Raw genomic sequence first — 18,412 nt, 5'->3', positions numbered from 1 at the left:
CCATAGGGACAGCAGTATTGGTGTGAACCTCAAGGCCTAGTGGACATTGGAGGTATTACTCAAAAGGTTGGTTTGTAGTGTCTGTGCCAGGAGAACCTCTGGATTTCACAACAACATTTTGCGTTATGGAACAGCAGGCGATGATGGGATGTTTCCTCAATAAAACTGGTTGACTAGTATGGCTACAAAGAAAGGAATATTCACACCATTTTCTCATTCACCCTAGAACCAATATTCTCAGTGGCCAAGTGGTCTGATGGAGTGAACTCACCTTGGCTATTTTAACAAAATGGCTCAGTATTTCTGCTCGGATCTTCAGTGTCTGGGCTGTCAAAATTTCTCTCACCAGCCAAAAGCTAACCTGCAAAAAACAAGAAGTACATTATTACTGAGTATACATATGGAGAACAGTATTAAAAGACGCACACAATCTAGACATCAGTCTAGATTCACATTACCGACTCATGACAGCAGGATGAAACCAGATGGTATTCTTTTCAATGAGACAACCATTATTACAGAAAATTAGACAAATTATGCCCATTTTTAGATTGGTAAATTAGTAGTTAGTCTAGCGGGGGAGGGGGTATGCAGACCCCAAGGACCAACCAGGAAGGAATAGGCCTACCTCTACACAGTTCCCCAAGTCAGGAGACTTGTTCTCTGCTGTTCACCAGTTCCATAGCCATTGTGGCTGATCAGATTAGAGGCACTAGTGAGAATCACTCACTTAACACTGTGGTTAGCGAGCGGTAGTCACTCATGGCTAACTTTGGGATTAAAAGCAATAGCAGCTGGAGTCTGTGCATGTCTTGTCAGAAATGGGCAAGGCAACACAGGGGACGCTCACTCAAGCTCATAACCCCTACAAGGTCTGGTCCATGAATCTCCTTAGAGGCCTGGAGGGAAATTCAATTGACAAAAACCACTAGCTTAAGGAGAACTCATTTCTGAATTTACCAAAAAAAATAAAAAAATAAAAGGGAAGAAAATTTCAAGCAAAACCCACAATAACACTAGACATGGAAACCCATTAAAAGCCATTTGGTTTCCTTGATTGTAATTGTGCCGCAAACACTGTGTGCCATCCACATGGGCTTAGCTTGGCAGAGCCTCCCAAACCCCAAATGAGTTTAACAAAGGGCATTTGCAGTGGTATTGTGTGTAAAACTGTAGATGACGGCTTTCTGCAAACCACAGAGTTATTTCACCCATGTGAACATGAGAACACAAGGAGAGACGCATGATGAATCCAAACCGTTCTTGACAACAACTTGCCCTTTTCACCTACATCTGACAGTTTTATTATGCTCGAAGGCTAATTCCTTTATCAAGTGGGGGCAAAAGCTCTGCTTTTTAGTTTTCACTGGAAAATATAAATTAAACTTTGCTTGTAACGCAGCTCAACTGGCTATCACCGTGACAGGAACTGCTGTCTGATTCTGACTGGACAGTTCCTTTCTGTTACGACAGGTTTAGGTTTTTGACAGGAAGACACCCTGCTATAACCTTCTGGTTCTGGCCTATGTCAGATTTACTGTAACAGCTCTGGAGGAAACAGAGACCACAGGGTAAACCAGAGATCCTACAACTGAACACCATTAAGACAGATCCTGAGACTTCCACCTGTAAGCTTGGGAAGCCTCCATTTGACAGACAACCATCTTGACATATTTCCTGCCGGGTCCCCCATGGGCTTGTTCTAGCTCCAACGCTTTTCTCAGATACTAGCCCTGGAATGGGCCTGTCTATAGCCCTGAATAGGAACCCTGGAATGGGCCTGTCTATAGCCCTGAATAGGAACCCTGGAATGGGCCTGTCTATAGCCCTGAATAGGAACCCTGGAATGGGCCTGTCTGGAATGGGCCTGTCTATTTTCACTCTAAATCTTTGAATGGTTATGGGGCCCGTGCAAGTAGTTCATGGTTTAAAGGTGAATTAGCCTCAAACATGACTGAACATTTGTCTGCTTGCAAACATGGGGAACTTAACCCTCATGTATAATATATGTATGGCTCATGGGTGGAACCGATGCTGGGTGCAACACAACACAACGTGAAGCAGACTACATGATCATGCACCTATGCAATTAATCTATCAAGATGCAGGGATACAGTAATATACAATTTGTTATGGTACAAGAGAAGGAAACCTGTCTATACACTTTGCCATGTTAAAACTGCCCAGGCATCAGCCGAGACTCCCACTGTTGATTGGATTACTTCAAACCATAGTCAAATATGAAAGAGAGAAATCGCACTACAATGTCCGTTTACCCACTTACCCTTTAACTACCCACTATGCATTGATAAAACAAACATTTTAACTTCCCACTATTCATTGATAAAAGAAAACATTAAAGTCCCACTATGCATCAGTAAAAAAAAAAAAAAAAATACCTCGAACTATTCATCGACAAGCCAAACATTTTAACTATCCACTGTTGATTTATAAAACATTTTAAAACTAGGCTCTCAGAAATGTTTTGGTGTTAGCCATTCCAACTGAAGATGAGGTAGTTCTCCTGGGACTCACATCAGCAAATCACTGAGGATCCTCTCAAACCAACAATCTTACTGTCACAGCGGAAACCGTGAGAAATCAATATCGCCTCACCAGAAAACAATGTTGTTCATGTTATTACGTTACAGTGCCTTCAGAAACTACTCACACCCCTTGACTTTTTCAACATTTTGTGCTGTTACAGCCTGAATTATAAATTGATTGAGATTTTGTGTCACTGGCCTACACACAATACCCCATAATGTAAAAGTGGCATTATGTTATTAGAATTTTTTACAAATTAATTAAAAATGAAAAGTTTAAATGTCTTTGAGTCAATAAGTATTCAACCTCTTTGTTATAGCAAGCCTAAATACGTTTGAGTAAAACGTGCTTAAAAACTCAAATAATAGTAGCATTGATTCGGTGTGCAATAGTAGTGTTTAACTTGTTATGGATAGGGGGCAGTATTTTCATGGCCGGATAAAAAACGTACCCGATTGAATCTGATTATTACTCCTGCCCAGAAACTAGAATATACATATAATTATTAGCTTTGGATAGAAAACACTCCAAAGTTTCTAAAACTGTTTGAATGGTGTCTGAGTATAACAGAACTCATTTGGCAGGCCAAAACCTGAAGATTCCAAACAGGAAGCGCCCTCTCTGACTATTTCTTGGCCTTCTTGATCATCTCTATCCAAAACAGGGGATCTCTGCTGTAACGTGACATTTTCTAATGCTCCCATAGGCTGTCAGAAGGCGCCAGAACGTTGAATGATGACTTTGCAGGCCATGGCTGAAAAACAGTAGCGCATTTGGTAAGTGGTCGATCTGAGAACAATGAGACTGGTGCGCGCGTGCACGAGACGACTCCATGTTTTTATTTTCAGTCTTTGAACAAAAACAGGGTTTCCCGGTCGGAATATTATCGCTTTTTTACGAGAAAAATCGCATAAAAATGGATTTTAAACAGCGTTTGACATGCGTCGAAGTACGGTAATGGAATATTTTGAATTTTTTTGTCACGAAACGCGCCGGGCGCGTCACCCTTCTTTACCCTTCGGATAGTGTCTTGAACGCACAACAAAACGCCGCTATTTGGATATAACTATGGATTATTTGGAACCAAACCAACATTTGTTATTGAAGTAGAAGTCCTGGGAGTGCATTCTGACGAAGAACAGCAAAGGTAATCCAATTTTTCTTATAGTAAATCTGAGTTTGGTGAGGGTCAAATTAGCTAGCCATGATGGCCGGGCTATCTACTCAGAATATTGCAAAATGTGCTTTCATCGAAAAGCTATTTTAAAATCGGACACCGCGATTGCATAAAGGAGTTCTGTATCTATAATTCTTAAAATAATTATGTTTTTTGTGAACGTTAATCGTGAGTAATTTAGTAAATTCACCGGAAGTGTTCGGTGGGAATGCTAGTTCTGAACGTCACATGCTAATGTAAAAAGCTGTTTTTTGATATAAATATGAACTTGATTGAACAAAACATGCACGTATTGTATAACAATGTCCTAGGAGTGTCATCTGATGAAGATCAAAGGTTAGTGCTGCATTTAGCTGTGGTTTTGTTTTTTGTGACATTATATGCTAGCTTGAAAAATGGGTGTCTGATTATTTCTGGCTGGGTACTCTGCTGACATAATCTAATGTTTTGCTTTCGCTGTAAAGCCTTTTTGAAATCGGACAGTGTGGTTAGATAAAGGAGAGTCTTGTCTTTAATGGTGTAAAATAGTCATATGTTTGAAAAATGGAAGTTTTCGGATTTTCGAGGAGTTTGTATTTCGCGCCACGCCTATCATTGGATATTGGAGCAGGTGTTCCGTTAGCGGAACGTCTAGATGTAAGATTAACATGATTTTTTAAATTACTACCTTCATCTCTGTACCCCACACATACAGATAATTGTAAGGTCCATCAGTCTAGCAGTGAATTTCAAACAGTTTGTTCACATCGGCTACTGAGAGCGTTGGCATCCGGAACAGCTGGTGCTCTCGTGCATGCTTCAGTGTTGCTTGCCTCGACGCGAGCATAAAAAAGGCATTTAGCTCGTCTGGTAGGCTCGTGTCACTGGGCAGCTTGCATCTGGGTTTCCCTTTGTCGTCCATAATAGTTTTCAAGCCCTGCCACATCCGAAGAGCGTCAGAGCCAGTGTAGTAGGATTCAATCTTAATCCTGTATTGACGCTTTTCTTGTTTGATGGTTCGTCTGAGGGCATAGCGGGATTTCTTATAAGCGTCCATATTAGTCTCCCGCTCCTTGAAAGCGGCAGCTCTGGCCTTTAGCTCAATACGGATGTTGCCTGTAATCCATGGCTTCTGGTTGGGATATGTACGTACAGTCACTGTGGGGATGACATCATCGATGCACTTATTGATGAAGCAGATGACTGAGGTGGTGTATTCCTCAATGCCATTGGATAAATCCCGGAACATATTCCAGTCTGTGCTAGCAAAACAGTCCTGTAGTGTAGCATCCACATCATCTGACCACTTCCGCATTGAGCGAGCCACTGGTATTTCCTGCTTTAGTTTTTGCTTGTAAGCAGGAATCAGGAGGATAGAATTATGTTCAGATTTGCCAAATTGAGGGCGGGGGAGAGCTCTGTATGCATCTATTTGTGTGGAGTAAAGGTGGTCTAGGATTTATTTTTCCCCTGGTTGCACATGTGGCATGCTGGTAAAAATGTGGTAACACTGATATAAGTTTGCCTGCATTAAAGTCCCCGGCCACTAGGAGCGCCGCTTCTGGGTGAGCATTTTCTTCTTTGCTTATGGCCTTATAGAGTTGGCTGAGAATGGTCTTAGTGCCAGCTTCGCTTTGTGGTGCTAAATAGATGGCTACGAATAATACAGATACTCTTCGTAGATAGTGCGGTTGACAGCTTATCATAAGGTACTCTACCTCAGTCGAGCAATACCTCAAGACTTCTTTAATATTAGACATCGGGCACCAGCTGTTATTGACAAAAAGACACACCCTCACCCCTCGTCTTATCAGAGGTAGCGTCTCTGTTCTGCCGGTACATGGAAAATCCCGCCAGCTCTATATTGTCCATTTCCTCATTCAGCCATGTCTCGGTGAAACATAAGATGTTGCAGTTTTTAGGATAATCTTAATATTAGGTCATAAATTTTATTTTTTAATGATTGCACATTAGCAAGAAGAATGGAAGGCATTGGGAGTTTACGTGCTCGCCTCCGGATTCTCAGAAGGATCCACGATCTGCGTCCCCTTTTCCAGTGTCTTTTATTCACGCAAAATGCATGATCTGGGCATGTTCCAGTGAAAGCAGGATATCCTTCTCGTCGGACTCGTTAAAGGAAAAAGTTTCTTCCAGTCCGCGATGAGAAATCGCTTTTCTGATGTCCAGAAGTTATTTTCGGTCATAAGAGACGGTAGCAGCAACATTATGTACACAATAAGTAAAAAAAAATAAGTTACACAAAACGCAAAATAACAAAATTGCAATTGGTTGGGAGAATGTAAAACATCAGCCATGTTCTTCGGGGCCATTTTTATGCAATGCTCTGCCTTCTTAAAAACACTATCAACAAGGCAGGTACTACAGGCACTAGTTTTGTCGCACCTAGACTACTGTTCAGTCGTGTGGTCAGATGCCACAAAGAGGGACTTAGGAAAATTACAGTTGGTTCAGAACAGGGCAGCACGGCTGGTCCTTGGAAGTACACAGAGAGCTAACAATAATATGCATCTCAATCTCTTCTGGCTCAAAGTAGATGAGAGATTGACTTCATCACTACTTGTATTTATGAGAGGTATTGAATGCACCCATGCATACCCCACAAGACATGCCACCAGGGGTCTCTTCACAGTCCTCAAATCCAGAACATACTATGGGAGGCGCACAGTACTACATGGAACTCTATTCCACATCAAGTAACTCATGCAAGCAGTAAAATTAGATTTAAAAAAACATTAAAAAAAATACAAATTATGGAACAGCGGGGACTGTGAAGAAACACAAACACCGGCACAGACGCATGATAAGAGACGGACTCTACACACACACACACACACACACACACGGATGTTGCATTACAGACACACTACCATTCAAAAGTTTGGGGTCACTTAGAAATATCCTTGTTTTTGAAAGCAAAGCACATTTTTTGTCCATTAAAATAACATCAAATTAATCAGAAATACAGTATAGACATTGTTAATGTTGTAAATGACTATTGTAGCTGGAAACAGCAGATTATTTTATGAAATATCTACATAGGCATACAGAGGCCCATTATCAGCAACCAATGGCACATTGTGTTAGCTAATCCAAGTTTATCATTTTGAAAGGCTAATTGATCATTAGAAAATCCTGTTGCAATTATGTTAACAAGCTGAAAACTGTTGTTCTGATTAAAGAAGCAATAAAACTGGCCTTCTTTAGACTGGTTGAGTATCTGGAGCATCAGCATTTGTGGGTTCGATTACAGGCTCAAAATGGCCAGAAACAAATAACTTTCTGATGAAACTGAAGATCTCGTACAACACTGTGTACTACTCCCTTCACAGAACAGCGCAAACTGGCTCTAACCAGAATAGAAAGAGGAGTGGGAGGCCTTGGTGCACAACTGAGCAAGAGGACAGGTACATTAGCGTGTCTAGTTTGATAAACAGACACCTCACAAGTCCTCACTGGCAGCTTCATTAAAAAGTACCCGCAAAACCCCAGTCTCAACGCCAACAGTGAAGAGACGACTCCGGGATGCTGGCCTTCTAGACAGAGTTGCAAAGAAAAAGCCATATCTCAGACTGGCCAATAAAAAGAAAATATTAGAATGCCAAAAGAACAGACACTGGACAGAGGAACTCTGCCTAGAAGGCCAGCATCCTGGAGTCGCCTCTTCACTGTTGGCGTTGAGACTGGGGTTTTGCGGGTACTATTTAATGAAGCTGCCAGTTGAGGACTTGTGAGGCATCTGTTTCTCAAACTAGACACTAATGTACTTGTACTCTTGCTCAGTTGTGCTTTTGAACAGTATTGTATGTGATAGTGGAGTAGTGGCCTGAGGAAACACACTAAATGTATTGGATAAAGTATTATGAAATGTAATGTCCTGTAATATTTTAAATTGTATATAACTGCCTTAATGTTGCTGAACCCCAGGAAGAGTAGCTGCTACCTTGGCAACAGCTAATGGGGGATCCATAATAAACCCCAGGAAGAGTAGCTGCTGCCTTGGCTACAGCTAGATGGGAATCCATAATAAACCACAGGAAGAAGAGTAGCTTCTGCCTTGGCAACAGCTAGATGGGAATCCATAATAAACCCCAGGAAGAGTAGCTGCTGCCTTGGCAACAGCTAGATGGGAATCCATAATAAACCCCAGGAAGAGTAGCTTCTGCCTTGGCAACAGCTAGATGGGAATCCATAATAAACCCCAGGAAGAGTAGCTGCTGCCTTGGCAACAGCTAGATGGGAATCCATAATAAACCCCAGGAAGAGTAGCTGCTGCCTTGGCAACAGCTAATGGGGATCCTTCATAATACTTCTCTGTGTAGCATGCACACGTAAAAGTATTGCTCAAGTCCAACAAACTGGAATTTAACGTTGTGGATAAAGTTCGGAATGACACAATTTCATGTGTCCAACATCTAAAAGGATGTATTTCCGTGTTTTTGGAGCCTTTTTTCACGTTTTGTTCTGTGCCCCTGTAAATGCAGAACGAGTATGAGGAAGTCTATTGCTGGTGGGGTAAGTGATATCTCACAAAAAAAGGTTCTGGACACTTCCATAACATGCCATTTATATCCCAAAATACAGATTGGAGTAAAAAAAAAAAAAGTGATCTCTCTCATTTAACTGGCACTGTTCTTTGGCCTACGGTCTGGGAAGCTGTTCAATGGTCTTCATTCTTCTTGATTCAGCTGTAAATCCTAACTTTGATTTAGATAAAATGTTCACTTAGTAATGCATTGATGTCAAAGGGACACTTAAAAAGAGAAAATTCACCTAAATTAGCACCACAATGAAGGTCTGGTGGTGGTCAGTCTAACACTCCCTTTTCAAAAATCGGTAACCTGCAGCAAAATTGCAATGAGCTAAACCTCTGGCTTGAGGACGGGACTGATCTGAATGTTACACCTTTCAAACTAGGCCTTAAGATGGATATGAGAGCAATGTGCTTGGATCACGAGGGACCTAAAAAAAAAAAAAAGGCACCGAGTTGAAAGACTCATTACATCATCCACTGTGCTGCTTTCCACCGTTGCCATTTGACACAAACTGGTCCATTGCTCAAGAGCTAAAGAGACACTTATCCGAAAGCCCTTTGAGGAGGCGCCAGAGACGTTGAGTGTTGGACGGGGTCTAATCTCTCACTAAGCTCTAAGGTCACCCTGTATCCTGGGTACCTATGAGGAATTAGCTATGGTTCTGCAACAGGGCCTTGAGGAGTGGAGGAGAGAACGGGGAAACCGATATGCAACTTGGAGAGTATCCCCCCCCTAACACTATCATCATTCTTTCCGTGAATGTTGTGGCCGGCTACTGCGGCTCAAAGCTCTCCACCTGCCAGGGAACCCCCACAAGTTCTAGAGTGGAAGTGGAGTGCTGTGAATGAGTGAGTTCTGAGGTTGATCATGTGATGGAAGGGATGATTCAATAGAATCAACACTCGCTATGACAACATGCCATTTTTATCTCAGCTGAGGCCTCACCCAGCTGAGGCCAAGAGACACTTAAAAAGGAGCTCAGTGTAATCCCACAGTGTCATCAATCATTCACTCCTTAGGTCAACATAAACCTCCAGGAATGTATCATTAGAACAATTGACGTTAATAACATGGTTGATATCACTCCACTCCTTGGAGCATCTTTGAGCGATGTCTCCTTTCAAACTATGGCTTCATCCCAGCTAAAATGCTCCCAGGAAATGAACCCACAGAGGAGAATGGAACCGAAATTAAACAGACATCAACACATGGTAATGCAACACGGGATCAATCTGAAAGAAATAAATGTAATACATTTTATACAAAAGAACACAAATCCATATCTTAACGAGTCCAGCAACATGACCAGGACCAATAGCATCACAATTACGGTTCTGTCTGTTGTGAAATAACAGTTTTTCCCCTCAGGACTTCGGGTGAGGGATATAGCAAACCTACCATTTCTCAAGCCGTAATCAAAACACATCCATTGTGTGCAACACTACAGCGAAAAGGAAAACCTCCTTTAAACCTGCTAAATTTAATGCCAAAATGTAGACTTCCGCCTAAATAGACATACATAAAAGTAATTATCATGAGGGCCATAAACAACACATAGTAATGCTTATGACTCGTCACAACTTCATCTTTAAGTACCTAGTGATTTCGTCCCTCTGTGACCAAGAGAAAGAGGTCTTGTTTCAATTCTACAAAATTAGTTTGAAATCTTCTGCGAACTTCACAACAAGATGATGCTGCTTTGCTGCAATCGCTAGGCTCCTCCACTTCATATGCCGTATTGTAAGCGGAGCTGCGAGGTTCACAGGCAGAGGAAATCGATCCTTTGTATGGATAGGCCAGAAAACATAATGCGTCGCTCCCTATTCAAATGAGGTGTCAGATTTCACATATTGCATCTCAGATGAGAGTGGAGAGCAGAATGTGAAGCGGGACAACCAGAGCGTTCACAGAGTTCACAGCAATTGAAGTTGCGCCGTTCACAGAGCACACTGTACACAAAAATGTCGGTCGGAAATGGTCGAGAACTGCTTAAAGTCCCCTAAATAGGGGACTTACTGTTTAAAAAGGTTTTGAATTCCTCGCCAATCAGCGACTGAAAGTTTACATCCTGTTTCTCCCGTTTCCAAGACGATATAAAAAATAAAAAAACTGTTGCGTGATTGGTTTGAACCATTCTGCTGATTATGCTTCAGTGGTCATGCAACAGTCAACATCTCAAGTGTTTAAGGGAATCCAAGAGAGAATCCCAGATACCCTCCATGCTCGTGAAACAGTCCCCAGATGTCCTTCGGTGGACAAGGATGTAAAAGGAAGCTGGAGGAGGCATTGGGATCTTTCAGAGGATCTCTTTCTCTCTTGCCTATGGCGGTGTATGCATGTGACCCTTCAACAAGCACCCAACCTTCCTTTACATGTGTGGACATCTTTCTAGAACCATGGAGGCAGCTAGTCATGTTTGGCCTAATAGTGTCATAAAAACAGACCCAACCACCAGCTAAGAGAATGGTCATTTAAGTCATTTAAGTCTAAATATGGATGTTTATTTAAGTTAACTCAGCACTCTTCCATTTTGGCAACAAATGGGGGGGGGAAAAAAACGGAGGATTTATTTCAAAGTGCGCCCGATCTGTTTCTAGTTATGACTTGGCTGAAATGGTAACAAATGCTTCCATTATAAATAGATCATAAACGTAAATGGCAAAATATCAGCAATCCAAGTACATGCTTCTAAATTGCACTTAGCAAAAATGAGGACTGGGAAAATAAGCATAAGTTCTCATTTGAGAAAATTACATTCGTACTTACGCAACTGAAAACAAAGGAATAGCATTGAAGTTAGAAATATGTGAGATTAAACAGGCCAATTACAGCAATTAAATTACTGTCAATAACTGTATTTTGGCATTAATGCAATTGCACGTCTTGCCTTGGACTGCACAATGCCTTCCAGGGGAAGACAAAAAATAAATAAAAAATGGAATATGCGCCGAGTGTGTCTTTTTTAGTTCCAATTTCCCGCAAATAAGTATGGACGTTCTACAAAATCCTACAAAATGTATTCTACCTTTACCAAAATAACAGTGGTGAATGGACCAGTCTATTTCCATTAGATCACTGAGTAGGGAGCTGCCTACAGGGCTGTCACCATGAGCATGTTATGGGTCCATGAGACCCAACATGGGGATAATTAACGGCCCTGTTGAAGAGCTGTGTCCAGCAGGATCGGCAGTCGCTGAGAAATGTCATCATCAGCTTCGCTCGGACTACGCAGTGTCCGTCCTCACATTAAAAGAGATCACATTCAAAACCAAAGTTTTCTTCAGATTACAACCAGGGTTTCAAATGAATTCAAATGTCTTTATTTATTTCTATATCTGTACCCGCCGACTGCCAATAAAAGACAGAGATAAGACAAAAAGGGGGTGGGGTGGGACGGGGACAAAGAAAGGGAGACAAAGAAACAAGCTGGCAAACCGCCCGTGAGATCGACTTATAGTATTTCCACCCTGTGTTTCCAGTTAGGGAGCCAACACACGCGAGGCCGATAATAGTTTAAATGGCATAGCCGTCACCAGTTGGGTACAGTTTGAGATCTAAGGTGCAGAGGGTATGAGCCCAACAGACAGGACCAAGTGGGAGCCAATGACACACAGAAACAGAGGTGAGAGCCAGCGTAACACGGTAAGCCTTCGATATTTATATATTTTTATATTTTAGTCATTTAGCAGACGCTCTTATCCAGAGCAACTTACAGTAGTGAACGCATACATTTCAATTCATTTCATACATTTCTTTTATTTTTTTTCTCCGTACTGGCCCCCCATGGGAATTGAACCCACAACCCTGGCATTGCAAACACCATGCTCTACCAACTGAGCCACATGCAAAGCTTTGAAGCCCGGGCCATTTTGTGACGGAAAAGCGTAAAAGAAAAAAATATATATTGGAAGACTTCAAATCTCATTTTTAAAAAAAGGACCACAACGAAAACAAGTCTCTTGACTTCTTTGTGTATGTATCCTCAGCAATTTGGTATATGCGTCTGTTGTCTGTGGTAACATTTTATGTATTTTAATTGTCTTTCAAAAACAAATGGGGTTTTGAAGGACTCGGTTAAAACACCATTAAGCGCAAATATTGCTATAATAACCAACATGGTGTGTGGTCCTCCCACTACAACTCAGGAAACCATGATATAAACCTAGCTACTCTGTTATATTCCATAATATAAACCTAAACATTCCGGTCTATGATGTGAATGTATTTGTGAACCTATCATTCAACATAGAAACATGTCTTCATAAGAATTCTTGAAGGACTCACCTGGTTGAACCTGCGTGTAAACGCAACCACGTTGGGCGCCAGCCGGTGTTTCTCCTTCCTGTTCCATCCACAGCTAGCCAGCTCCTGCAACACAACAAAACACACAATCAATGTGATGGCTAACTCAACAATGAACAATGTGGAGCTAAAGTGCCTTTAGAAAGTATTCACCCCCCCCAAAAAAATAAAGTGTGTTACAAATTGGATTAAATTGAGATTTGTTGGCATTGGTCTACACACAATACCCCATAATGTCAAAGTGGAAATATGTTTTTTATTTTTATTTTATTTTTACAAATTAATACAAATTAAAAAGATGAAAATGTCTTGAGTCCATAAGTATTCATCCCCTTTGTTATGGCAAGTCAAAGTAAGTTCAGGAGTAAAAATATGTTTAACAAGTCACATAATCAGTTGCATGGACTCACTATTAATAATAGTGTTTAACATGATTTTTGAATGACCACATCATCTCTGTACCCCACACATACAATTATCTGTTAAGGTCCCTCAATCAAGCAGTGAATTTCAAACCAGATTCAACCTCAAAGACCGGGGAGGTTTTGCAATGCCTCGCAAAGAAGAACACCCATTGGCAGAAAAAAAAGACATTGAATATCCATTTGAGCAAATATTTCAAAACATGCATCCTGTTTTCAATAAGGCACAAAAGTAAAACTGCAAAAAATGTGACAAAGAAATTAGCTTTATGTCCTGATTATAAAGCGTTATGTTTGTGGCAAATCCAACAACATCACTGAGTACCACTCTTCATATTGTCAAGCATAGTGGTGGCTGCATCATGTTATGGGTATGCTTGTAATCGTTAAGGACTGTTTTTTAGGATAAAAAAGAAACGGAATGGAGCTAAGCACAGACAAAATCATAGAGGAAATCCTGGTTCAGTCTGCTTTCCATCAGACACTGGGAGATGAATGTACCTTTCAGCAGGACAATAACCTAAAACATAAGGCCAAATATCCACTGAAGTTGCTTACCAAGACTACATTGAATGTTCCTGGGTGGACTAGTTACAGTTTTAGATTTTCAAGCACATTTCAGCTATGGCAAGACCTGAAAATGGCTGTCTAGCAATGATCAACAACCAACTTGACAGAGCTTGAAGAATTAAAACAATAATGTGCAAATATTGTACAATCCATGTGTACAAAGCTCTTAAGGAATTACCCAGAAAAACAAAATCAGCTGTAAGCGCTGCCAAAGCTGATTGTAACATGTATTGACTCAGAGGGTTGAATACTTATCTAATCAAGATATATTCGTCTTACACTTTGACATGAGTATTTTGTGTACATCGTTGACAAAAAAAAAAGACAATTAAATCAATTTTAATCCCACTTTGTAACAACAAAATATGGAAAAAGTCAAAGGGGTGTGAATACTTTCTGAAGGCACTGTATAAGAAACTACATGAGGATGAGAACAACAAGAGTAATTCATTTCAAGGTTCATAGAGATGTCATGCTAAATTGCACAAATCAGATGGAAACTTTCTGAAGAGCACAGTAAAGCCTTGTAAGGACGTGATCATTGACTTAATATGGTCGTTTTCCCCCACAGCTTTGAATACATGAATCTAGTTTAAATTCTTGTTACTCACCAATTACTTAATTCACATTGATTATTTTCATTAACAGACACCTATACATGCCATTTGGTGGCAGTGAGAAGATGAAGGAATTCCAAAGCTTCTATTTGATATTCGCTTTACAAGAATGAAGATGCACAAAACTGGAATTAATGAATTCATATCACGGACACTTATGGACTGTCACACAGCGTTACTTGCAATGACAAAAACAAACCATAGACAGAAGTCTTCCAAGCGCAACGCAACTCGATAGTTCCACCTCAATCCACTCTGTCCTTTCTTTCCATCATATATTTTAACAGATGTTCCGATATCACAGGCAAGCAAGTCTGCAGGGAGACGTTAAGCCAAATGATGTTCCTCTGGAAAAATAAAGGACATAACTGTGTCCCACAAGGCTGTGTAGAGGAAGTCTGGGGAGATAGAGATATATATATATATATATATATATTTTTTTTTTAAATCACATTTTCCCCTTGGTTTGCGATGACAAACCATTGAGCCAAAATCCTCTAAGAACTCAACCAATCAAGAAGAGGCAACTGTTAAATAAACCCACTTAATACACTGGGTCCTGAGGGCCTCTCCAGGTTGGTGTTAGCAACTGCTAATAAACAACAGCTGGAGCTCACAGCTAATTACAGAAAACGGGAGGATCACCAAGGTTATGGTCTTCAGGACATTCCCACAAAGTGCTTCTTTATTAAAAAAATGTACGCCCTTTTTCTCCATAATTTCTTTGTCTCATTGCTGCAACTCCCCATCCGGCTCGGGAGGCGAAGGTTGAATCATGCGTCCTCCGAAACATGACCCTCCAAACCACGCTTCTTAACACCTGCCCGCTTAACCCGGAAGCCAGCCGCATCAACGTGTCGGAGGAAACGCAATGCAACTGACAACCGAAATCAGCCTGCAGGCGCCTGGCCCGCCACAAGGAGTCGCTAAAGCGCGACGAGCCAAGTAAAGCCCCCCTCAGCCAAACCCTCCCCTAACTCGGACGACGCCGGGACAATTGTGCGGCATCCTATGGAACTCCCAATCACGACCGGTTGTGATACTGCCCGGGATTGTGATACTTAACCGGAGGCCTTTCCCTCAAACTCCCCTTTAACTGCACTCCAGACAATACCCAGGTATAGGAATTTTCTACACTTCTTTTATAATCAAGGTAGAGCGTATACATTGTCTAGGAAGTAGGAAAAGGTTTCAAACTATGGTACGGGAAGTAGGGGGTGCTAATAAAATGAGCAACAGGGAGAGCAGAATTTATGCTCAGATTATTTAAATTAGAACAGTGGCCATAAATTCACACTGTCAAACGGTTTCTTAAATTACATTGGGCCTTTACAAGAGATAGTCAAAATGTGTACACAATCCCAGCTAGCAGCAAAAAAGGCAAACATTTATCACACATCCTCGTCTGCTTTTTCAAAAACAGACAGCTGAGACAAAAAGCTCCTGTACAAAGTAATTCTTTAAAAAATTTATTAAAAAAAATCTATATTCCGGTTCCAAAGTATGCCGCAGGCTTTCACACAGACACACTACCTCATCCCACCCCCTCCCATCAGCACCCATGCATTTGGTGGGAATCTCCCACCTCCTTCATTAATCTCATTCCAAGTCCTGGAACATTCAGAATGCTCCCATGTTGGGAGGAGACTGCACGACTTAACAGTGAACTCCTTTCCTTTATGGGAAATTCCGCTCGCTGACTTTTGATGTCTGATCTCTCAGGTTAAAAAAAATAAATAATCATATTTAAATAGACTTTCCACTTCTATCTATTCCTCTGACTTTATAGGGCATGCTGTATAGGGAGCAGATTTATAAATTACAACTCTTTCCCCCCCCCTGAATCAGCAGGTTTTCTCAACTCTTGTCGGGACCGTTGCCATGTGGGTAAAGCCATAGGCCGGAGATGTCTCACCTCAAAACTTACCACACTGGCTGAGTTGTGCTCTTAAACACTCACTTTTCCTTGTAGAAAGAAAGAAAGCAACAAAGGGTAGGAAGTGGCCATGAGAAAAAATAACCACTTCTGCATTTAAGCCACGTTTACTGTACTGTATACAGGAAGTAAAGGGTGGATTCTCTTTCACAGAGTGCTCTTACTACGAGGGGGTTGGACAACATGTGGAGCCATTGTAAATGCATGCACAATGTGTTCTATGTGAGAAGACTTATATTCTGCCTTTCTATAGCGCATATCCATTTTTCATCAACAAAGAAAAAGATTCCCTAGGGCATCTTTGCCCTTAACTTTAAACATCTCAGATTCAAGAGACTTGACCTGGTAAAAATATGTCAAGTTGAAAGGGTTTCCAGGATTCACCATGAGGCACGAGAAGAAAAACCAACCCATCAATACTCCCTTTTCCATCCACAACATACAGTAAATCGTCTCTACAGTCAGTTGCTTGGTGGTCAGAGGGTTGGCAGGTGGCTTTATGAACAGGGCCCAAGACCACCCTCCTGGTGCAAGGAGAACACTGACATATACCACCCACTCTGTATAAACAGAGTCCTTCCCCGCACCATCACAGTCTACAAAAAGCAACACATTTTTCACACACCCTGACTACATCATTGTTTGCAGGGGAGTAGGAAGTAATACAATAGTTTAGACCTACGGTGACAAATATGGACTGAAACGAAGCACAATAAAATGTGGATATTTCACTATAACAATGTGGAATTTTCCTAAAGCCTAAATTAAGTCATCTACCAAAGTGCTATACATTAAAAACAAGCAACCACTTGGATACGCAGCACCCAAACAATGACAGGGTGTGAATAGTCGGCAAAGCTTTCAGAGGACTTCTATTTTAGTTTACTCTAACGTATTGCTGCTGTGAAGAGATGTATTTATTTATTTGTTTTCCGTTGCTTTGTTGCTACTTGAGTATCTTCTACACAGCTCAATTAAAAAAAAGGGATTATGGCTGTGCATGCAAAAATGGCATGATTCTCATACAGCCCTTGAATTGAAATATCTTGATTTACTACAACAACAAAAAAATCTGTTTTGTTCCACAGATCTGAAATATGTAAAAAAAAACTAGGACAGTCAGTCAGTCAATGTTGACAAGGTTAAACTCTCTTTATCGGTACTTTATAACCCCTAGGACTCAAAATGATCTTCAGTCTCTCAAATCACTGTTGCCATGACAGCATAAGTTCCACAGATGTTGCCTTGCGAATTTGCTCAAAACCTCCAAAGTTCTGAGCTGACTTCCAGAAGGGTGATGCCCTAAGCAGCTGTGAAGAGAGGCTGGTAATGTGTTCACTTATAAAAAATGGGCACCAGTTAATATTTATACATCTTGAAATAATTTTAGCATTTAGGCATCAAGTTAGATACATTAAAATAAACAGATTACTGCATGAGCAGTCGAGAGCAGTTTCGAAAAAATGAAAATCCTAGGTGACGTAAACTTCTCACTTTACATCTGTATAAAACGGAGTCAGTAGGTTACTAAGTAATTGGAGAGGGACCACTGGAGTGTGTGTGTGTGTGTGTGTGTGTGGTTTATTGAAAAGGAGTGACTAGTACATTACGCTGCATGACGTGTTCACATTCATAGAAAGTATATCTCATTTCCTATTTCGTGTCAGTCAACAAAATGTGAAAACAAATGTTAACAGGTACAATAGGTTTGTTCCTTGTGAGGAAAGATGTGAGTGAGGAAACTGTTGAATTGCAACACCCCTGCGGTCACTAATAAACCAGTGAGTGTGACATGTACAGTATCTGACAAGTGCTTACATCAACGCTTCGCAAACTATCGCCAGACACTGAAATATGACGCAATTTCTGGGCTATTGAGTTTTACTGTGCACTGTGCCAGTATATTACACAGCAGTGATTTATGGCGTTTCACAGCATCTAGACACACTATCTGTTATTATTTATTCAATTTGGGTAATGTGCAATGTCATCCAAGCAATATTTGTGTATAAAAAAAAAAATCTGTCATATCAGTCTTCAAAGTGTTGCTAAATACAACACACATTACGAGCAGTCCTCGCCCATTCGCAGAAGAGAGGAAAAGATACAACTCAGAATTCAGATCAATGAAGGAGAATTCTCTACTACCTGTTGTTACAGTTTCATACAGTATAGCAGAAAATTGTATACTTCGCCCGGCGGCTACTTCGCCCAGCTGCGCGGCGGCTACTTCACTCATTGGATTCACCATTTCGACAGAGTTGGGATCAATTCCCAAGAACGCCAACGTAACCCAGTCTAAATGACTA

The 18,412-nt window shown here is 41.0% G+C and overlaps 1 protein-coding gene across 2 annotated transcripts in view; it reads right to left on the bottom strand.

Annotated features, from left to right (window-relative positions):
- The window catches only part of LOC106572010 (ras-specific guanine nucleotide-releasing factor RalGPS1), a 278,753-nt gene that overhangs the window by 165,137 nt on the left and 95,204 nt on the right, over positions 1 to 18,412 (bottom strand). For both annotated transcript variants that reach the window (XM_014145707.2, XM_014145728.2), the window contains exons 5-6: positions 12,541 to 12,624; positions 272 to 361 (exon numbers count right to left, since the gene is read on the bottom strand). In XM_014145707.2, the coding sequence (XP_014001182.1) occupies positions 272 to 361; positions 12,541 to 12,624 (174 nt within the window). The remainder of the gene's footprint in view (positions 1 to 271; positions 362 to 12,540; positions 12,625 to 18,412) is intronic.

The sequence above is a fragment of the Salmo salar genome, chromosome ssa01 (assembly GCF_905237065.1).
Source record: "Salmo salar chromosome ssa01, Ssal_v3.1, whole genome shotgun sequence".
Lineage (NCBI taxonomy): Eukaryota > Metazoa > Chordata > Actinopteri > Salmoniformes > Salmonidae > Salmo > Salmo salar.
The sequence above is the reverse complement of the archived record's forward strand: the minus strand, read 5'-3'. Positions and strand labels throughout refer to the sequence as shown.